This window comes from Phodopus roborovskii, unplaced genomic scaffold (assembly GCF_943737965.1).
Source record: "Phodopus roborovskii unplaced genomic scaffold, PHOROB, whole genome shotgun sequence".
Taxonomy (NCBI): domain Eukaryota; kingdom Metazoa; phylum Chordata; class Mammalia; order Rodentia; family Cricetidae; genus Phodopus; species Phodopus roborovskii.
In genome coordinates, this window is record NW_026126416.1 from 8,148,261 (window position 1) to 8,172,302 (window position 24,042).

Here is a 24,042-nt window from a genome sequence, read left to right on the forward strand (position 1 = left end):
AACAATAACCAGTCACAGGGCATGTACTGTGCACCCATGTACATGTGCAGACCACCCACTTTGACATTCGCTGCCCCACATTGCTAGAATGAAAGGCTGCCAGTATGGTGGTACAATCAAAAGTTGGGGGGCAGAATTAGATGTACAAGCTGTGTGTGTGTGTGTGTGTGTGTGCGCATGTGTGCATGCATGCACAATGACCCAAAGGTCTATGTGACACTACTGTGCTCTTCCTTAGTCTTGTTTATTCACTTACAAAAGGTAAGGCCTACCTTAAACTATTCACTTAGGATACTTTTCTTCCTAGAAGAGATTTGATGTTTCTTACTAATATGATTTGATTAGTTGGTTTGCTTAATCACAGAATTTGTTGTCAATATCTAGTAACTTTTCTATTCAGGAGACCAACCTATTTGGCCCCAAATTTCCAATCAATTATAAAAATACATATCTTAGCTTTTATGAGATGGACATTGGTAAGTGCTCAAAATGTACCATATTGATGCTCTATTAAACACCAGGGATTCCAGTGTTCTCAAATTTACATCCAGAAAAGGAAGTCTTGATTAGAGATGCAAGAAGTATGAGTTCATTTAATAGCATGAGACAAAAATAAACAAACAAACAAACAAATAAATAAAAGCGACACCATGGGAAAACAATACAAGCATTGAGTGTGTGCTTATTAGATACAAAGTTCTGAGTTCCCAAAGTAAAAATCCTAGTAAGTTTTGTTACTTCTCTCTTCCGTGGGAGCAAAATGTCAAAGTCTTTTTTTTTTTTTTTTTTTTTTTTTTTTTTAAAAGATAATGGTAGGGGGTTGAAAAAAGTAAGGGTAGGGGTTGGGTTGAGTGACTTGTAAATTTACCAGGGACTGCCTGGGTATAACTATAAACTGACAATCACTACAGTTCAATGACACTCAGACTTTTAAAAGCTATCTTAAAATTTACAAAAAAGGAAGAGAAGAAAGAAGGAAAGAAAGCCGGTGAGAATTTACCTAAAAGCCTACTTATAAGATTTAGGCAGCTTACAACATCATTTCTGGGTACTCAGTAACAGTTTCCAAGTAGAACAGACTCTGAAAATCACAAACAACTGAAAGCAAAACGATTGTGAAGAAGGATGGCTTACTGTCTTGGTGAGTCCGGGGAGGGTTCCCCTTCTGAATCAGGAAAGCTTTGGGCCTGCAAACCGTAATCAGTGAAGAGTGGATCTCTTTGCAGCTTGATGTAGAGTGACTGTGAGGCCTGCCTTCCATCTTCACTCTCTGGCTTGGTTCCTGGATTTGGTAATGCCTCCAGATTCTCAAAAATCAATTTCTCTTCACTTACAGAAACTGTGAGATCACTACTGCTGCACGAACTTTCCTCCTCCTGCTCTTCCTGCATTTTTAGAAAGGCCTTTGGTGACTCTGGGTCCCCATGAGCAAGATCATCTGAAAGAGGGAAAATGAACGCATTGCTGGTTGCAAAGTTCTAGAATCCAAAGAACACAGAACAAAATTTCATCCCTTAAAAAATGTATAGAAGCCTCCTGGTGTGATGCATGCCTATAATCTCAGCAGAGGCAGGAGGATCTATCTCTATGAGTTCAAGTTCAACTTGGTCTACACAGAAAATTCCAAGGCTACACAGTGAGACTGTTTCAAAAGTAAAACAAGAGACAAAAACAAAAGTAACAAACATGTAGAAACACAAGTCTGGGAGATAGCCCAGTCAAAGAAGTGCTTGCCTCAGAAGCATGAAGACATGAGTTCAATACCCCACATGCACATACAGATGAAGAATGCCATGCTTATAATCCCAGTGCTGGGGAGGCAGAGATGGCATTCTTGTGGTTCACTGGATGATCAGTTTAGACAAACTGGTGAAATCCAGACCAATGAGAAGCCAATGAGACACCTACGTTTGTCTTCTGGCTTCCCTCCATATGCACACATGTACCCTCCAAGATAAATATGCTCATATACACACTTACAAATGCATTAAAAATACAATTGTGTACTGAAATCTTTCAAAAATTTCTTTTAAAAAATGTATAAACTTAGTGGTGCTGAGAATCAAATAAACCCAGGGCCTTCTATATGATAACTATACATCTACCATTGAGCTGAACACCTTCAGCCCTCAAAAGCATTTTAAATACTTTTAAACATATGACTTTAAAAATCAGTGTGTTCATCTTTTGAAACATTTCCTTGAACATGTTGAAGAAATTATTATCTCTTTGTCTAAAGACAAAGAAATAAAATTATAGATCATGACCAGAAAAGCTAGGCAATAAGAAAAATCAAACTCTGTCTCTCGTCTCACCTGAGAAACCTTCCCAAGCAGAAGGCTTCTCTCCAGCCCACTTATTTGCAGATGCATGGTGTTCTGAAACTGATAGTGTGGGGACCGGCAGGCTAACTCTTTCTCTCCTGACTTCAATATGTTCTTGTGTCAGTATTTCTCCACCTGATCCCTCTGATCCACTGGAACTGTCACACTTTAAATCAGTGGTTCTGTTCTCTGGACTTAATCTTTCCTGTAACGAGGAATGGAGTTCAGCAGACTTCCTGCCTTCAGATAAATTACTCTTGCTGTGACGTGTGCTGCTTATCTCTAAGCAATGAGTTTGTTCTTCCTCAGACAATACATGGCTTGTGACGGGTGTTTTCTCACCAATCTGAAGAGATGTCTTTCCATCTATTTTGTCAGACTTATTTAAGCACTGTGTGTCACTATTAGTTTGTATTACATAGCTGTCTGTCACACAGCTGCTCTGGGCTGTCTGCTGGTGTGAATGTGGGTCAGGAATTGAACAGTTCTTTGTGGGTTGCTTAGATTTCTGCTCTGTACTGTAATCGTCAATGCTTGAGATGGCTGACATCTGGCGGCCCATAAAGATGGTTGCTGGTTGATACAATCCTCTTGACATGGCTGTCCTTGAGTTAATTCCTGCCCGCACTGCATCCTGCAAAAAGAGGTGTGAATTCAACACATTGTATATGAATAATTAAGTAGAAAGAAAAATCAGTAAAGAAAGCATAACTATGGAAATCAACACCTATCATCGATAAAACATGTCTTCACACTTAATGAATTGGCAACTCTACTACAGTCCGGATTATTATTGTAATAACAATGTCACTGTACAAAACAACTTTGCCAAAGAACTATGGAATTCATTTCTGAAAAATAAAATGCATGCATTTAATCAAGGTGAAATGCATGGCTAAAATAAAATGAAATCAGTACATTTTAGGTTATGTAACTTTTACCCCAATAACGGTCCCTGAAAAGGGGTGAGTTCTAAAGGCACTCTATACAGAGCTCAGTTAGCACTGCTACAAAGGGAATTGACCAGAGAAGAAAAGAAAAGAAAAAAGCAAACCAGGGAAATACAGAAGAAAGACAATGAAAGAGGTTCAACTCTATTTCTAGTGCTATGTATAAAACAAAAACTTCAAGTTGTCACATTCATAATGGTATTAAAACATAGAATAGTCCTAATTTGTAATCAAATTAGCATCAAAATTTCTTGAATATGGTTAAGGAACTTTTAAGTAATTTTAATTTACTAGTATGTTTATAGAAAATCTGAGCCTCTTCTTTGAAGGGTAGGGGAGAAGGAGAGAAGACAGGCAAAGCTGGGCAGAGAACCAACTTGAACAGGGGTGCACGGGACTAAGCAGAACTACAAGTAGCAAGCATGAAGCCTTACAGAAGCTAAGTGCTTTTCTCCCCAAAGAACCAGAGCACTTCCACAGTCAGGAGAGCACTCACTTCCCTATACTGCAGATGGGGAGATGCAAAATGCATTCACATCCTTCCTCCACAGAAAGAAATACCAACGTCCAAACTGCAAGACAAGAAAAGTCAGAGACAACAGAATCCAGGCCATATATCTCTTAAAACATTGTCTCTTCTAACCCTGGAATAACAAAACAAAAACCACAACCCATGCCCAATTTTGAAGTCAACAAATCAAGGGTGCCAGATTAGATAAAGAGCACTAAACAGTCTCTGCCCAAAACAGAGTTTACAATCCTGAAAAGCTATTCAAATCCTGGGACTTAATCAGCTTTCTAAGAATCTGGGAGTGGGGGGGGGGCATTGGCACTGATTTATGAGAATCAGGTAGATCTTGAAAAGAACAGTAAGCTCTGGGCTGCCAGGTGCTGGCCAAGTTGACAACCTGTAGTCACAGCAAAAACCAGCCAAACAGCCACTTGAAAAGAAACTGGAGGTAGGGGGTTGCAGGCAGGATTCTTTCAAGGGCCCCATTTCCAGACAACAGTCTTCAGTGTGGTAGCTCCTTGAGGGACTCCACACAAAAGACTGTTTGACTTGAACTAGCTTTAAGCTGACAAAACAGCCTTGTTCCTAAACTGAGTTTGTTGAATATTATCAGAAGCAGTTGTTTAATGTGGAAGCTGCCTTAGGCAGTAGATAGGCCAAAGAGCTGCCTGTGGGGGTCCGGGACTCTGGAAGGTTCTAGTATACTCCTGGGAATCTGGATGACCACCTGCATGCTCTGGGCTGTGGGGATGCTCAAGAGACACTTCCAGGAAGTAAATACTCAAACTCACTTTGAGACTCTAAGCAAGAAATGAAGGCCAAGGAATAGCCCAACATACTTAGAACCTCTTAGCAAAGGCAGTGAGAATCCTAGTCCCAGACATTAAAGAAAGCTGATGGTTATTAAGTAAATTTAATAGAAACCTCAGTGATCACACATGAAAAATAATACACATTTCACATAACTAACTCACAATATGGATAAACAAACAGAGTTAACAAGGAATTTTTGGAGGGCAGAAATTTCAGAAGTATCACATTTAATTACAGTGAGCATATACAATCAGTAAAAACTATTTCTGAGGAAGTCCAGGTATTAAACTGACTAGATAAATGCATTAAAATAGCTATAATTAGCTAAATAAGTTTTTTTTTTTTTAAATCATGTCCAAAGAACTAGAGTATTCTAACACTCAGAGGCTGACTTTTCAGGGGTACCCAAATGAATTACTTTGAAGCCAGTATGTTTACTGAGATGGATCTCAAAAGTGGGAGGGGTAGGGGAGGTTGGGGAGAGGAAGAGAGAGGGGAAAGAAGAGAGAGATTTTAAATATGAGAATAATGTCCAAATAGAGATCATTATAAAGATATATTGATGGGAGATGCCATTATGTATATATGTTTCTCATACTGGTTAATAATAAAGCACTGTTGGCCAATAGGAAAGGAAGATAGGAGGGACTAGGAGACAAGGAGGAAATAGGAAGTAGGGAGGAGGAGTCAGGATGGAGAGCCTGGAGAGAACAGAACTGCCATTCCTCAGCTCTCGGTAAGACCACGTGGAAATACATAGAAATGGGTTAATAATGAAGGCAGAGCTAGCCGATAAGAAACAAGTAACCAGGTCAACAGAATTATATCTAATACAGAGTCTCAGTGTGTTATTTGGGGCTGGCGCGGCGGCAGGACAAGACCAGGCAGCAGGTGGAAAAACCGTACTCATTACAATATATAAATTAAAGGACTGAAGCCAGGCACACCTGTAATCCCAGAAGCTGGGAGGCAGAGGTAAGAGAATAAGGTGTTCAAGGCTAGTCTTGCTACATAGAGAATTCAAAGTCAGCCTGAGATACATGAAAGATACTATCTCAAAAGAATTAACCAAAGTTATAGGGCTAGCTTGATGTGGTGGGGCATGCCTTTAATCCCAATACTCTGGCAGAGACAGGTAGATCCTCATGAGTTCAAGGACAGCCTGGTTTACATGGAGAATTCCTGGTCAGCTAGGCCTGTATAGTGAGATCTTGTCTCAAAAAAACAAAAACCAAAAACAAACAAACAAAAAAACAATTATAGGACTAGAGGTGTAGCTCACTTGCCAACTATGAGTAAAACCTAGCACAAGAGATATAAATTATTTAAAAGGACTAAATGGGAATTCTTCAGTTGGAAAGAACAATTATTGGAATGAAGAAGGGTTTAGCAGCAGATCTAAACAGACAAGAGGATGAGTTAGTACATTGGGATCATGCAATTTGAGCAAAAAAAGAATGAAGAAAACTATGAACCTCAGAATATCACTTACTATATCAAAAACATTAAAGCCCCAGGAAAGGAAAGGGGCAGAAAAAGGCTATGGGGAGAGGGGTAATCTTTATAACTTTGGAATAAGCACATTTTAAGGGTACCAGAAACTTAAAAATAAGTAAACGGGCATTGTTCTCTACAATCCTTAAGCTTGACTTGCATACAAATCCTGTTAAAAAGGTTGCCCAGATATCTACAAGGATGAACCCAACTAACAATCTAAGCAATAGTGGAGAGGCTACCTTAAATACCCTTCCCTGATAATGAGATTGATGACTACCTCATATGCCATCCTAGAGCCTTCAACTCGTAGCTGATGGAAGCAGAAGCAGACACCCACAGCTAAACACTAGCTGAACTCCTGGAATCCAGTTTCAGAGAGGGAGGAGTGAAGAGCAAAGGAATCAAGACCAGGTTGGAGAAACCCACAGAATCAGCTGACCTGAACAAGGGGGAGCTCATAGACCCCAGTCTGATAGCTGTGAAACCAGCAAAGGACAGACCCAGACCCCCTGAATGTAGGTATAAGTTAGGAGGACTGGGCAGTCTATGGGGCCTCTAGTAATGAATTCATATTTATCCCTAGTATAAGAATGGACTTTGGGAGCCCATCCCAAAGAGGGATACTTTCTCAGCCTAGACGCATGGGGGAGGGCCTAGGCCCTGCTCCAAATGATATGACAAACTTTGAAGACCACCCCCATAGAAGGCCATCCCTGGGGAGCAGAAAGGGGATGGACTGGAGTTTGGAAGGGGGTAATTAGGGAGGTAGGAGGGTGAAGGAATTGGGATTGATGTAATAAAAACAACCTTGTTTCAAATTTAAATTAAAAAAGGAAAAAAAAAAAAGGTTGTGGTTTGAATATTCCATACTGATGATACTAATGCAAAAATCAGGCTAGCCCACCAAAAACCAAAGTAATGTTTTCATTGAAAACAAATTATTTCTGAATCTGTATTAGTACTTGACTACAAAAACAAACCTGTACTGATACCTGAACTGTCTTCTCATTCCCATAAACTTATAGCTTCAGCTGCCAGATGTGGAAATCTCAAACAGCTTTTGGAGTTAGTTGTGTGCAACCATTGCACAGATGGTCAAAGGGGTCTGGAGACCTTCGCTGGTGATAAAGTTAGAGCTAATGGTGATCCTTTTATTCACCCAGAGTGAGTTCTAAGGGGAACTATAAAATCTGAAAACTAGAAGATACCAGGTAAAGGACAGAGCAAGTGCCATTACTGCACTGGAACACATCTCTAGACTTCAGGAAGGGCACAAAGCCAAAATCAGCCACTATTCTCCTAGAACAAACAGTGTGTTTTCCTCCAAGTCTTGTCAATGCTTGCCTTTTACTGAAGAAAAAAAAAGTTTACCCTCATGATTGGGTCACCATGTTTTTGTTTTTTTCCTTTTCAGAATACATGCTATACACATGCACTCAGAATCAGTGGCTGCTTTTTCTCTTGTCTTTGTTTCCCTGAGTGGATAGGTGTTGGAGTCTCTTGGACATTTTCTTTTACAATGGACACAAGCTGTTTAAAAACAATCCCATTATCTTTATCATCATTCATTTCAACCACTCCTGATTTTCTATCTTTGCAAAAATGGTATACAAACTGGAGTGGGGCTCTGGCTAGCCCCAGGCTTCTCCAGACTGTTAGGCATGCCCCATGAAGCTTTTTTCTCTTTTTAGTTCTTTAGCCTGCAACCTCCTTTTTTATATAAGGTAAAGCGGATGGGGGAAAACTGTAATGAATTCTTTCTTCAGCTAATCTCTTCCGCAGTAACTTTTGTTTCCCTTTAAATCACTCTTCTATTTTTTTGCTCACATTTCCAATTCTGATTATCCCGTTTCACTGCTGGACATGATGGCTAAGGAAATGGAACATTCTACTCTTCAAAAAGCTCTACATGTACTTTTCCTGTTGGCATAAAACAACATAGCTGAAGTCTTTTACCAAAATGGTAGTGTTCATTATTTCCACAACCATCTTGGCAACATCCTCATTCTCAAACTCCACAAAGGCTACTTCCAAATCCTTTTACTTCTGGACAGTCTGAATCTTGCAATAGTACCAAACTGGGAGGATTATGCATGGATTTGGCTTTTTAAAAAGGCTGGGGGTACATGGCCCTGAAGATTGCTCCAGAAATGGGGAGAGGACAATGTGTACATATATACATGTTTATGCATATGTATGTATGTATGTATGTATGTATGCATGCATGCATGCATGCATGCACAGAGGCCAGAGGTCAATGTCAGATGTCTTCCTCTGGTTTTTCTTAATTTTTTGAGACAAGGTCTGTCTGAATGTGGGGCTGTCTGGCCAGCAAACCGCAGAGATTGCCATTGTCTCTGCTTCACTAGTATTGGGATGTGTGTATCACTGCTGGCTTTTTTACATTACATGCTAGGGATCTGAACTCATGTCCTTATGTTTGCATGGCAAAGAATTCTGACTGAGCCATATCTGCAGGAATAAGTTTCTCTAGATTTTTCTTCTTTGTTGCATGTTGGCAAACCGGTGCCATCTCCCTCTGAAACTGAATCTTCTTACAGATTCGGCAAAAGACTTGGCTTAGCTGGGCCAGGAAAACCCACCATGCTGAAAGTGGCCAAGCAGCACAGCTCCACACAATGCTTTCCAACAATAAGAGTTCTGAAGAAATAACAGAAAAATTTCCCGAATGAGATGAAAAACATGAAGTTACATAATAGAGCTCAACAAAGTAAAGTACTAAAAAAGACCTATATTAATTAGCTTCAAAAGGAAAATTAAACCCAAAGCTGACACAAAGGGAAAGCAAGCCAAAAGCTGATTCTTTGAAAAAGTCAACAAATTAAAAGCAAACAAACAAACAAAACAAACAAAACAAATCCTTTAAATAGACTCAAGAAAAAAAAAAAAGAGAGCAATGACTTAATTAATTAAAATCAGAAATGTAAGTGGGCAGGTAATGTGTTACAAATATTTTGTTAAAAAGTTAGAAGAGAAATCAAGGAATAAGTTTATACTGATAAACAGAAACACTCTAGTGACTTGGATAAATTCTTAGAAAGGTGCTGCAATAACTGACTCAAGACGAAGTAGAAAATCTGAACAGACTTGTAAGTCAGGCAGTTTACTTAGTGATCATAACTTTCCACAAAAAGAAGTCACATTTAAAGGTGCTGTGTATGAGTGCATATATGCACCTGTCTAAGAGTTTGGAATTTGATACAATTCAAACTTACAGAAAAGTTGCAAGAACCACAGGGTAAAAATACCTTAACACACTTTAGCAAGGGTGACCAACTGTTTGCATTTTCCCATTTTTTTTCCTTTCTTCCCTATTTTATACTTGTGCCTGCATACACTTACTTGTGCATACTAATTCCGTGTGCTTCCTAAGGGCTTTCTCATTCTTGACCTTGACATTTCTTAAGAATATAGGATATCTGCCAGCACATGCTGTCTCTCAATGTATTTGACTGATGTTTCTTTCCTCAAGATTACATTCATATTATTCACTTATGGTAACATAATCACAAAAAAGTATTTTGACTTTGTAAGGAGCAAGAAGAATGTGTGTGTGTGAGAGAGGGGGATTAATTGATTCCTAATTATCTTCTAGTAAACAAAGTAATTAGACTGAAAACAATGTAATACCATTTTGTATGGATTACATTAAATTTTTTAAAAAACATATTGAGAAAAGGGGCCCACAATCAAATCTGATAGCCTGAGTTCAATCCCTAAGACTCACTGTGTGAAAGGAAAGAACCAATTCCCACAAGTTGTCCTCTGACTCCACATGTGTACTATGGCCGCATGCATGTCTATACATATAAACTCATGCAAAAACAGACAACAAGCATCTTGTCCTAAGTACCATCTTTTTTTTCACTTCAGGCTACATTTTACCTCTAGGATGAAACAAAGTTCAAGTTCCAAAACCATGTGAGGAACTGTGAACCTCCCAATAACAGACCTATCTCCTCCTTAGACCACAGAAAGACTCATTATGCATCTTTAGTTCTCTAGAAATATTATGGCTGTTCCAAACAATAGAAAGAAAAAATGAATCTGATTGGTGGCCTGAAAAGTTTGCATTGTATGTCAATGGAGAACGATGGAGTATTTAAGGAAGGCCCCTAAACTTTGTACTCTGATTGGTGAAAAATTATAACTGTAATCTGGCAACAAATGTTCATGATTTTTGTGCTTAAAGGTCTACAGAGCAAGTTCCAGGAAAAAGAGGCCTATGCAGGCTAATGAAATAAGGAGAGAAATGCTCAGATGTGGCGAATGAAAACCAAAAACTAAAGCTATCCTAGGTAAAGACCATTCTGAACACAGTAATAAAATGTGCTTGTGTGAGACTATGTCAGGAATGTAAATATGTTCTTTCAGTTTAACAAATTCACCTTGACTTGAACCCTTAAAATTAGTCTTATCAAAATACAACTTACATATCATAAAATTTGCCTTTCAAAGCACACAACCGAGTAATTATAACATTTAGTGTTTTCTCAGAACTATATAACTGTTGCTATAATTTTTAGAAATTTTTGTATCGCTACAAGAAGAAACCCCACATTTTTTTAGGAAACTTCTTCAATGTTCTCCACCTAGCTCCCTGCCTTGGCAACAGTTAACTTTTCTAACTTTATGGATTTTATTACACTGAGTGATTTGTATAAATGGAATTACACAGTATGTGATCTTTTTTACTTTTTTCCACTTAACATAATGTTTTCAAGGTTCATATTCATGGTGCAACATGTATCAGTATTTCATTCCTTTTCATGGATTTTTCATACACACACACACACATATATATAAACAAAATGACATATATATGTATACATATACATATATGTACGAATACATATACATGCACACACACACACATATATATATATATGTCATTAAATGACAGAGTGAGTTATTCCTATTTTGGCTATCGAAAATGCTGCTGCTATGAACTTCAGTACAAGAGTTTGGGCAGATATGTTTTTGAGTAAATTAGTATGGAATTTCTGGCTAACACAATAATTCTATGTTTCTAGGGGTTGTTAAACTGTTTTCTAAAGTGGCTGCATCATTTTACATTCCTATCAGCAATTGTTTAAACTTCCCTAACAAAAATTATATGAGAAACTTGAACATAACTATTGTATGAAGTTTTACTCTTTTGGCCTTTTGGCCTTTTTTTGAGGGACCAACCACCCAGCTCCGAAATCAATCACACACAGAGGCTTTTTTATTAGTTATGAATGCCCGGCCTTAGCTTGGCTTGTTGCTAGCCAGGTTTTCTTAACTTAAATTATCCAGTCTACCTCTTCCCTCTGGGTGTTTATCTTTTTCTTCTGTGTGTCTTTCCTTCTTAATCTGTGGCTGGCTGGGTGGCTGGCTGGCTGGTCCCTGATGTCCACCTCTTTTTCCTTGTTTCTCCTTCTATTTATCCTCTATGCCTGCCAACCCCATCTATCCTTGCTCCTGCCTTGATATCGACTGTTCAGCTCTTTAGTAGGACCACCAAGTGTTTTAGACAGGCAAAGAATCACAGCTTCACAGAGTTAAATAAATCAGCATAAACAAAAGTCACATAACTTTAAAATAATATTCTACAAGTAATAACTGCCACTTTGATGGGAGATGTCATTCTGTAAATATGTTTCTCATACTGGTTAATGAATAAAGCACTGTTGGCCAATAAGAAAGGAAGATAGGAGGGACTAGGAGACAAGGAGGAAAGAGGAAGTAGGAAGGAGGGGAGAACATGGTGAGATGGGAGAGAACAGAACCGCTGGCCCCCGCTCTCCAGTAAGATAAGACCACGTGGAGGTTAATAGAAATGGGTTAATAATTAACAGAGCTAGCCAATAAGAAACAAGTACTTGGCCAACAGCATTATATCAAATACAGTCTTAGTGTGTTATTTGGGGTTGGCATGGCAGCGGGACAAGACCAGCGGCGGGCAGAAAAACCTTACTTCTTATACCACTTGCTATAGGGTTACTCAATACTTAAACTGACCTAACATTTACAAAATAAGACACTCTCTCTGGTGAAGGACAAGGCGAGCTTCTGTTGCTTGGCAGCTTTCCCGTTTGCTATATCAGGTTCTAAAATACATACTTCTTTTCTTTTAAAATTAATCTTCTAAACAGGAAAAATGGTTATGTTCTGAATCTTTTCACAGTAGTTTCTGGGCCAGGAAGAACTCCCAACTCGTCATTATTGTCGATACTGAACCAGCATTAGGAACTCAAAGCCTACTAACAGACAGACATATTGCCAAAAGGTCCATGAGTCAGTATTTAAGGACTTGACATTAACAACTAGCTTGTCTGCGTCCTTCTATTGCTTTCTAGTTATGACCTGGCAGTAAATCCATCACCTGAGATTTCTGCTTTGTTCTTCCTTTTCCTGTTCCTGTTATTCACCTTCCACCTCTTAAAATTTGTGGGGACTGGGGAGAATAAGAGCAAAGCAAATGAACACAGCTGAACATACTTACTGGTGACCAGAAGTCTCACTAACAGCTATTTTTACTGAGGAAGAGAAAGAAAAGGGAAGTATGTACAGATATCAATAAGTTTCGAACTGATGGGCTTAGGAAATAGATAAGTCTTGGTCCTTACTCTACTTTAAACAATGTTTTGAAAACTGATAAGAACATCTTAATTCTTAAAAATTTTTCTTAATGTTGTTTCCCCCTACAACCAGGGGAATGAGAAGCAGCGAGCTGAGTGCAAACTGGAAAAGGAGCTGTCAGAGCAAGCTTCCAGTTGTACAAAGAATGATTTTTCTAATGATACAGTATGCTACTGAATATTAGCACATGGCATTCGCAGAGGATCCTAATGATAAAACAAACAAACAAACAAACAAAGCAATATATGTTTTCCTCTGGAGCTTCCCTGGTGCCCTGTCACAGGAGGAAGGAAGCCATTTCCCACCTGTCTTCGCTAAGCCTGCTCCCACCTCTCCTGCCTTCTCATTCACTGTTTCAGCTTCCCCCACTCCACAAGACACGCCCCTGTATCTATGAGCATAAGTTTCCCACCTGTAAGAGCCTCTGCACCTTAGCATGCTTTCACATAATCCCACCATGGAGGGGAACAGAGGAGGATAACTGTCTAGCAGAAAGTTCCCACTTTCTGAACTATGGGAAAGAGGTTCCTTTAAGAGTGGACCTTTCCTATCATTTTCTCAAGCAAATTATTTTATACAGTTAACTAAAAGTAGGTTGATAGACATATTAAGACTCTTGACCAAAATAAATTTTAAAAACAAAAATATGGTTTTTGTTTTGTTTGTTTGTTTCTTTAAGACTCCAGACTAGTCTGTTCTGTTTGGATCTGGATTCAGGATCTCGCGTTCACCAGTGTGGGGCCTGGGGAAAGACAGAGAACTTCTTTGAGTACTCCTTCCCTGCAAAGCAGATAGTAAAATACTTTGATTTTGGGTGGGAGTCTGTTTGCAGGGATGTGTACTCACACACTTACGTAGCCACACACAAATCCCTAGGAACAGAAATACACTACCAAGGCAAATGTTAGCTATGATTAGATCCACACTTCCCATCAGAGACTTAGAAGGCACGCCTACAAGGAAGCAGGACACAACAGTGCAGGCTCCATCAGGCCTGTTACTGCACATGACATAGGGCACATCTCTCCTACAAAGACAAGAGCTCTCAGAGCTTTCTCCTTTGCTCTGAACAGGCTATTAGCACCCTCTTGGTCTGTGAGCTGACAGAGAAGAGCATTTCCTACACAACACTGAAAAATGGGTAGGTGTACTTAGTTTGTGGAAGGCTTTGGACTTGTTTAAATAACTCAACCCTCTTGAGAAACTACTATAACCCAGTTTAGTTTCTAGTTGTTTTCTGAATTACCAGCAAACAAATTTTAAAAGCTATAGAAAGGGCTGGGGGTGTGACTCAGTGGTATAGAGCTTGAAAACATTTCTCAGCACTGAAAAACATATTAACAGAAACGACACCATGCTGCAAACAGAATGATTCTTTATCTTTCATGGTTCAGAGTCGAATTTCATTGTCACTTAGAGTATGACAGAAGGAAGGGAAGGTCACCATCCCTGCACAGGAACTGCTCAGAGCCTCATTCTGGCAAGAGTCTGTATTTTTCCATTTGAACAGTGACTCAAGGAAGATGTTGGTCAGGGCAACATTGTGAACTGGTAAATAAAGAAATTGGCCTTTCTAGAGTCTGTTGATAGCAGCCTTCTCTGCTTATTTTTCCCTTGGCAGCTGGAAAAGGGCCAGGCCCAAATTCCTGGGTCCTCACTGTCCTGGTCCATACCTAGTATTCTACCACACCTGTTCCTCTTCACCTGTGAACTTCTGTTGACAGTACATAGCAGTCAGGGGTGGAGCCGGACACGCTGCTCAGTGACTAAACTGATGGACAAATACCTCCTTCCCTTCCTCTACAGCAGGGTACTTCTGGAATATGTTTTGTACAGCCTTCTGAGAGTCCCCAGTGGGGCTGAGTGCCAGGTGCTCACAGCAATAACCCATTCAATCACATACACACTGGCTGTTTCCCCTCTCTGCCACTTTCTTCCCTCTTTGATTGTACTTCTGGGACTACCTCTTAAGTAACTACTTGCAATAAATCCTTGTCTTGGGATTTGTTTCCAGAGGATTCCCAAGTCATTTGCTCTTTCAACAGGGGCACTTCAGTTTTAGGATTCAGTTTCCTGTCCACCAGGTGTCTGTTCCTTAATCTCTTGGTGATGACCCTGGCCTTGCATAAGCTGTCCTGGTCTTCTGGATATTGCTCAGATGCTGAGAACAGCTGTCACTCCCCTTGAGCAGGAAAGAACCATCCTCACCATCTAACACTGGGGTGCTGCATCTCCCATAGTCAGGCTGCTCCAATTAGCAGACAGGCCACCTCTGTTGACCTTCCTCAAGTCAGAGGCTAAAGCCACTTCAATGCTTTTTCCAGACCTGCAGGCTCACATTGACTCAGTGTCTGTCTTTGCAGGCTTTCTCCATGCAAACTTTCTTCTGCACAAACAAGCCAAATGGAACAGATGTTCCTATTACTGAAACATGAACAGTTTGAGACAGACCCTCTGCTCACTATGGTTCATCTTATTCAGCTGAACACTTACAGACTCACCAAGACAGACCAGTTCATTTCCAAGATTTCATCTCACGAGAATATGTCCAAAACTTGTTGGAAGGCAATATGGCAAGATGGTCTGGATGTGAATTTTGGCTCCAGCTGTGTAGTGCTGGGTGAGTTAACTGACGTTTCTTAGCCTTGCTATAAAATGGGACAACAATCGCATCTAAGACCAGAGCTGCTGAAAGAATTAAGTGAACCAATACACAGAAAATGGCACTGCAGCCCCTGGCTAAGAGGAAGAGTGTTAACTGCTATTTAGAAACAGGAGTAGCAACCTGCAGAACTGTCCTCCCCGTGATCCCTGCAAAAAGCAGAGATGACACCCCAAGTAACTTGTAGTCCTGTGATGAGCTCCCCTGGTTCTTCACAGTTCTCTAGCCAGGAAGAGTACCATCAGTACCACCTTGAACTTCTGATTTTCCTACCTCTACCTCCCAAGTACAGGGATTGCTGGTGTGTCCCACACCTGACTTATAAGGTACTAGTAGATTGAAGCCGGGGACTAATGCATGCTGGGAAGCACTCTAACAATGAGCTACACCCCTAAACCCATCTTTTTATGATCTAGCCTTACTGCTTTAATCTAGCCTCTCTCCTCCATCAATGATTTCTTCTGCAATGGCTAGCCTGACCCTGATTTCTCCAGGTTCATCCTGGCCAGCTTCACTGCAGTGATATAACCAGTCTATGCGTCTTCATCTATCCCAAGAAACACAGGTATGCACACAGGCACACATTACCATTCTACGAGGAAAGCTCGGTTCTTGAGCACAGAGCTTTAGTTATGGGTACCTGAATCTTGTGATATACCTGTCCAAGTACATTTTCTGGTATGTCCCACAATCTTCAGATTTCAGCCTCACTGGGCAATGACCTTCTGGGCTTCCCTGCTCCTGCTTCTTTATTGCTAGTGCTATCACTACCGACAGAGTCCACACCCTGCCAAAGATCACTGTTCTACTCAAGTACCATTTTCTCCACTAAGACTTGTGTTATTTACTACAGAGGGAGCAGCCTCACTTTTCTCCTACAGCTCAAGTTCATCCCCATAGCTAACTGGCACTTATTGCACACTACCCTGTGCCTCAGAAAGAAACTGCTTAGCGAGAAATATCTCAAGAGCGAGAATTAAGGCAATCTTGGAGAGGCCTACTGTGGCTTCTCAACGGAACAGTTACTCAACAACTGTACCATACTTTAGAAAGTTCCAGACACTAGTGACTGGGCATGGAGACAAATTCCTGTGACTATCTAAAGAAGAGGAGCTTGGATTTCAATAAAAAAGTACAATATAATTCACAAGATAAGGACTTGTTCAGGAATTAGCATTTAATGAGGATTAACTAAGCCATCATTTTGCTGCAGTGTGTTTGCCTTTTAATTGATTAGATATCAAGAGAAAATTAGAAAAGGCAAGATACAAGTTTCTCAAAATGTTACCTAATTGATTTTTATTACCGTCGATAGTCAAATCTTTTCAGGAAACGACAGCTTTCAGTGCAAAGAAAACACCCTGTTCTAATTATCAAGTGGAGACTTCACAACTATAGGCAGGGTAAGGAGTCAGTAGTGCAGACAGGGGTTAAAACTCTCCATTTTACTTAAGTGTCATTGATACAGCCATACGAAGAATGTGTGTATCAGGGACAGCAGAGAAAGAACAACCCGAATATGTCTATCAAGAACAGCAGAGAATAAACAAATTGGTTTGCAGATTAAAAGTATGTCAATTATTTCCAGACCAAACATGAAACAGAAATGTAGGTCTGGTCTGGAAGTCTATCACTTCCTACCACATTTGCCCAACATCTAATGTAATGGTATATAAATCACTTATCATTAAAGGTCTTTTTATATATGTCAAGGTGGCTGGGGCTTGGTGCTTTGTATCTTACTGTTTAAAGAATACTCTAAATTCTAGCTTTTTAACTTTTAATCTATGGGGAAAGAAAACTAAAACTTCCTGTAAACTCAGATTAATGCCTGCTAATGCAAGGAAGAAAGGAAAACTAAAACCTTCCTCCTACCATAAAAACAAAATAGTGTGGCCTCTGTTTCTTTTCTGATAAGAGTCTTAAATACCAAACAGTTAACTGCATAATAACATTTACTGGCAGCCAGGCAGCCTGCTTAGCAGATATATAAAGCAGGTAAAAGGAGAAAAAGTTAATTTCTTGGCTGAATGATTCCATCGGTAGCTATAGGGCAAACCTGAAAGTCTTTTAGTAAAGTAGCAGTTGATTCTTCTATCAATCTGTAGCACACATACTCTTCCAAGGAAAGCATTAAATATGAAAATCATATCCCGTTATCATCTGTTTCCAGCTTTCAGCCCAGTAAGCTTTTCTTAATGAATGCTGCAGCCTAAGGAACAAGCACGCTGTTGGCTTCTCTGAATAATGGAGTGATGCTACCATTTTTACTTATTACAATATCGACTGGCTGAGGGGGTTTCACACATAGTCACAAGTGACTACTCTTGCCAGCATGCTCCAAGTTATTACAAGATGTTTTTAGACATTTCATCTAAAAGAGCTTTACTGCTTTTAGTGAAGAAAACATCTATGGTCTTGAGCAGAATCATTTATATGGAGATAGGCAGAAGGATTAGAAGCCTGTATTACGGCAGATACATAGCAGAATTTATTTAAGTATTCCTTGCCAGTCTTTTTGTCTATTGCTTAGATATGCAATCTTTTCTTTCCACTTTGTCTGTGAAAAGGTTCAAATGTACAAAATTATATATACAAAGAAAAGAATCAAAGCACCATACTTAGTTTATTTTCATTTAAAACATTTCTCAGTCCAATAAACTACAAAAGACTAATGATGAAAATACAATTTTACCTTTTGCAACCCTGAGGTTTTCTTTAAAATCTTAAGTCCAAGTGACTACCTTTTGGCAAATTTAATTAAGTTAGACATTAAAACAATATCATAGAAGCAAAATTCTGTAGATAATCATGATTCCATCAAAAATCCCTTATAACAAAGATGATTTTATTTTAAAATCTCAACATATGAGCATTCTAAAAATTGTCTAGAAACATAAAATTCATTGTCTTACTGTGATACCTTTTCTCTGGCTTCATCTTTCATCCCAAGGCTGTCTTTTAACAGTAGGTGCATCTTCTTCATTTCAGCCTCATATTCAGTCTAAATATAAACAAAGTTTGACTTTATGGTAGATGCTATTGCAAGTAAAAGCCACCTATATCTTGTCATCTTTGCAACATAAAAAGAACAATAGAGTAGAAAAAAGCTGATGATGCTGAGGGATTCAGCTTATCTTAGAAAACAGGCAACTTCACAATAATATATATCAAAAGTTGAACTCTATAAAATGTTACACATATATTTTAAAGTAAAACAAGGCTTAGTGGATTTTTAATCTTCCATTTTTTTTAATAAAATAAAACCTCAATGCACAATACACATATCCCCAAAGCATATTCTCTTTAACTATCATGAAAATCCAATTGCTTGATTATAAAAGTTAGGTATTGGGTGTCTATTTCCAAAGCCTAAAAAAAGAGAAAAATAAGTCCTACAGATTCGCTGTATTATCATATATCTTATATTATCATGACCTTTAAAGTCACAGACAATTAAGTACACTATTTTGCTGGATCATCAATTTAAATCAGTTTTATTTTCTAGGAATAAGATTATACTATAGGCATCGGGATCAAGTTTGCTTTGGCATCAGCAACTTCATCAAATGTTCTGCATTGTTACCTCCCTATAACTGATGAAAAATATTTGACTCCATAATGTCCTTCACTAACTAAAATACACGGCATGAAAGTACTTTGATTCAGTATACTCCCACTCAAAGCCTTAAAATGCTGCTGACTGCAGTCCACTACAGATAAAAATCAGAATGTTTCTGAATTAAGCACTTACTCAAACAGTTAGAAACATACCTATGAGATAATGAATTAAAGGCTGTTTCTTTAGCTCTCGTCTAAACAAAAAATAGGTCTGAAATTTGTTTTGACAGGCCAAAAAAAAAAAAAAAAATGCATAAGCAGTAATAACCCAAGCTGAACATTTGCCTTAACATTTTTAAAGATATTATACATTTCTTCCATTTAAATAACACTTTTTCTTCTTAACAGGTGCTATTAACACAACAGAGGGCAATAATGATCAAGTAGAAACGTAGCTAAAGTTTATATAAAACCAGTACAAAGACACAATAAGATGGTAAAGTAAATGAAAATAATGGAATAAGGCAGTTATCCACATGCAATTTGCATGTTTCTGCTATGTCTACATGTTTGAACTCTGACAAACTCAACTCCTAAGTCCAAAAGCTTTAAAAGTGTAAACTTGTCAGAGGCCAGGAGAAGCATCTTTAAAAGGGATACGAGACAGATTACAATAGGGACATAAAACATAAACACATAAACTGTTCCTGTGATGTGACTAATTTTTTTGTTATGATCAGTGAGTATTGGACCAGTCTGGTTATTAGGAAGTCTTTTCAGAGCCACCACCTCCCAAACACAGGAACTTTCTCACACATACACAAGGGTTTTATTCAATTTATTATGTTGAAGCAAAATGCAAATGACTAGTGCATAAGGGTTTCAAAAGAACAGTAAGAAATGTATCCTCAAGAGCCTGACCCAGACTGTTCGCAACATGTTGAACATTTTAATGAACTATAAGGCACCCTTTCTAAATTGTGGATCAAAGAAAATTTGTTTTAATAAATTTTGACCCCAGAATGATGCTACCACACACTGATGATAAATACAAACTATGTCTCTGTACCCTATAGAAGGATCACCACCTATAATATTCTGTTCTTTTTCTTTGTCTTTTATAAGAGATTTAGTAACTACCATACCTATCTTCTGAATGCTAGAAAGTTTCCAAATGCAGGACTATTAGCTCCCTAGTTCCACCTTCTCTCCAGCTGCAATTAAGCAAAGGATTCTACTACTTTTATAAGTTCATTTAAGGATGGACGCACACCAGCACATACCAGCTCTCAGTGAGGAGGCAGAGGCAGTAGGATGGTGAATTCAAGTGTACCTGAGTTGCACAAGAATTGTCTTGAAAAGTTTTTTGTTTGTTTGTTTTGTTTTTGTTTTTTTTAAAGTTTGGTTCTAAAATATACAGATTAATTTTTCTAAGATTGTTCTTGCTAAAGATGTTGAAGGAGACATCAGAGGACATGTTCTTGTTTGCATCTCCACTTCCTTGTTTCATCCCTAATCTTTTTTCTGATCAGGCTCATGCATTTCTTCTGTTTCCTTAAAACATCAGGGATTGGAACACATCCTTTCTCTCTAGTGTCTACCCCTCCGGTCTTTGTTTCCTTACTGACACGTGGACTTTTCAAAGTTAGAATTGTTGATTTGGGGGGCACATGTCCCAGTAGCATCTCCTAATCCAAAATCCCCAGAATGGCTCCATTATCATTTTCTCCAACCTGGGAACTCCATTTTAATAACCAAACGGTACTGAGCTAACCCATGTGATAACACACTCTAGGCCACAGTACTGCTTCATGGCACTGGAGATGCTGCCCGCCTAAATTGAAGAGGACCTCTCCATTCAGTTCCTCATATGCAAAAGCAATTGATTTTAGCTGAATTGCTGGGCACTGTTAACAGTAAACTGGGCCATGGGAGGAGGAACAGGTATTCTTACAGACATTTCAGGTCTCTGGATTCTCTGCACACTCACAATACATCTCACTTCCATTATGCTTCCTCTGTATTCCCACTTTCAGTCCTTCAGTCCCTTGCCCATGCTGTCATTTGCCTGAAAATGTCACCACTACCCTCTTCCCCTACAACTTTCTTCACCTCCCTGGTTTCTGGAATTGTTTAGCTGATTCTCAGTCATACACTAGGGAAATAGCCGAACTAAACAGATATTTACGGTCACCAGCCCCACTTCCACATGTTATAACTGAAGATGGGCGCAGTGACAAATTGTTCAGTTTGATTCTCAGGTGAATCTTTGGTTTTCTCTCACCCTATCTTTTCCAATATATGTGCTTCTTCCTAGAAAGTGAAATCTCACTAGCAGACATAAGAGAACATGCATTTATTCAACTAACACATGTACTAATAAGGAAGACACTCTGGTTGTTGAAAAAGAGATTTGCTATGTATTTGCCTTTTAAGCCCTTAAAGATCATAGCTTGAGCGCAGTATTTGTCACATGCTTAGTAGGAATCTAAATAAGAACTCAAACTATGTGTTCTCAAATGTTATCCCCCTTCAGCACATAACCTAAAGACAACTGTCCAGGGAAATCACTCCTCTAAACAATGAAACTGTACCTTAAGAATGACTTTCCTATTAAACATAGTGCTTCCTGGGAAGGTATACGTAAGATACAATTAACACCATATTAGTTCTCACATAGGTGGTTACAATCAATAAGAGAACCAGCCCCCAAATATGGAAGAATTAACTTTCAATCAAGTCTCAACGCTTCCTGGAATTCCAGTCTGGTGGGACACAGAGCAAAACGTACTAAGACAAGGAACCCACAGTGAAATGATTAGAATTATCATGAAGGAAGCACAGAGGTAATTATGACACAGACTTAAGGCAGGGCAAAGGGACAGAGGCAGGTGTGAGGTAATGTGGGACATTCAAAGAAATGTAGTTTGTTCGGCAGGTTAAAGCACTGTGGGTACATGTGACCAGCAGAGAAAGGGTGAATATGTCCAGTGGATAAAGATGTAGAGAAATAGTGGAAAGATACAGGGATGGGAGAGGTAGAGGAAGGAAGAGAGGAGGAGGAGAGGAAATATGTGTCTTTAACTATGAGAGGGTATCACAGGACTGAAGCTGGAGGTAGTGAGCAGGTAGAGACCAGTTCCTGGGCTCTGTCCTAAGATACCAAAGCTACCACCTCATAATTGGGTGAGGCTTGCCCTGGTGATGACCATCCCTGAATTCTGACATGCTGGTGCCATGCCTGGTGCAGTGTGGGAGGTAGCATATATATTAGCAAACACTCTATATGTGCTTCTGGGATACTGGCATAAAAGGTCAACATCTCCCATGATAAACTGCTTGACTGGATAAGCACTTGACTGGAATACCAAGAGGCAAAACCTGCTAAACATTAAACACAGCTAATTCCAGAACTTGGTTTCAAAACTCTGCTCGCCACTTAAAGCCACTGTAACTCCTTGAGTAACAGGCTACAGGCAGAGAAGACACAAGGCATACTTAGGTTCAGAATCCAAGGGTCATGGAGAAAGGGCACAGCGGCCATCTCATGACTCTCAGTGGTGGCAGGCATAGCTCAGTATATGCGCTGAACATGTTTAAGGTATTAGTTTCAACACTCAAAAAAATAGACTTCCACTGCCTACTTTTGGAAAAACAGAAACAAAAACCAATGATAATAAACTAATTAAATAAAAACTCATATTCATCATGTTATTGAGAAAGGAGGGGGCAAGGAGGAAGTTCCCCTTTGTTACAGAAGAAAGTCAGTTAATGGAAGATATAACTGAAAATGGACAGTCTGGACAACCTCCTTTATGACAGCTCTCTCAGGAAGGCTCATCTATGGATGCCCAAGCCAGTGGGTAAAAGGTTAGTGAAGAATATGATCTTCCAGTGATGCCAAGCCATCACTCCACAGACTATTTACTACATTCTAAGGGGAAACAGGTCTCTAGGGATTACCATCTTAACCAACAGCTCAAAAAATACCTCACTCGTGTGGAACCACTTGACACCAGGGACTCCTTCATTGGGAACTACAGGAAGCATGATTCACCAAGGACTATTAACCAAAATCAACTAAAACTCAGCATAGTGTCAAGTCACAATGTCATGGCTCCATAGCCATGTATGGCTGATTAGTCAATGCTGTATCAAAGAACACTGCACAGACACAGCAATCTCAGGACTGCACAAAGTTCTACCGGCAATGCTAGTCCAAACCACATTTCCAGTTCAAAGGGGATGGGTTAGGAGGTAAGGGTAGACTCTGGATAAGGAAACCAAAACTCAAACTTCAAGTGACCAGCAATTGGCTGCCTTCGTCAAAATAGCCAAAGCCATACAAAATAAATAAATAAATATATATATTGAAGTTAGATTAAAATAGACTTTAAAGGTCACGATGATAATATAAATCTCAAATAACATGTAAACTCTAGTGGGTCTAGAAATAGAAGATACTCTTTTAGGGGAAACTGAAAAGATTTGAATATGAGCTGAATATTAAGTGATATTGTGGATTATTTATTTAGCTTAAGGATAACAAGAGTATAATTAAGTAAGAGTATAATTATATGTTTATGCTCAAGAAATTAGGAGAGAAGTGGCATGGTATAACCAGGGTTGCTCAGAAAGAAAAGCCCACATGCACATACAAAGCAAATACTGCAAAATATTTGTAACTGTTACATCTAGTGGAGAATATGTGTCCATTAAATAATTCCTGTCATTTTCCTGTATATTTAAATTTTTGCAATAAAGTTAGGCTAGAGAATAACTACTAGAGCACAAAGGAAAAAAAAAACAATGAAATCAAGTTCTCCTATAACCAATATTCTGATGGGTAGCAACAGCCCCTGCTATTGCAATTAGCAAGGAAAAAGACAAGATTCTGGCCCTCCACCTTGGCATAAGTTTCAGAGCACCATGTAGACATGCACTAGAAGGGACTAAGGTGCCAAAATAAAAGGGAGCTTTGAACAGCAGTCACTGTACCAGAGGCCAGGAACATGAAGATAAACTCCCAAGGAGCACTCCTCAGTGCTCCCCATCCCTAATGGTCTCTTGACCTGAAGA

The 24,042-nt window shown here is 39.1% G+C and overlaps 1 protein-coding gene across 4 annotated transcripts in view; it reads right to left on the reverse strand.

The window, feature by feature from the left end:
• Kiz (kizuna centrosomal protein) overlaps window positions 1-24,042 on the reverse strand; it is a 103,741-nt gene that overhangs the window by 70,819 nt on the left and 8,880 nt on the right. For 3 of the 4 annotated variants that reach the window (XM_051183233.1, XM_051183231.1, XM_051183234.1), the window contains 3 exons: window positions 18,326-18,406; window positions 2,316-2,958; window positions 1,135-1,438 (listed from right to left, as the gene is read on the reverse strand). In XM_051183233.1, coding sequence (XP_051039190.1) covers window positions 1,135-1,438; window positions 2,316-2,958; window positions 18,326-18,406 — 1,028 coding nt within the window. The remainder of the gene's footprint in view (window positions 1-1,134; window positions 1,439-2,315; window positions 2,959-18,325; window positions 18,407-24,042) is intronic. The other variant, XM_051183232.1, reaches the window with a different exon arrangement.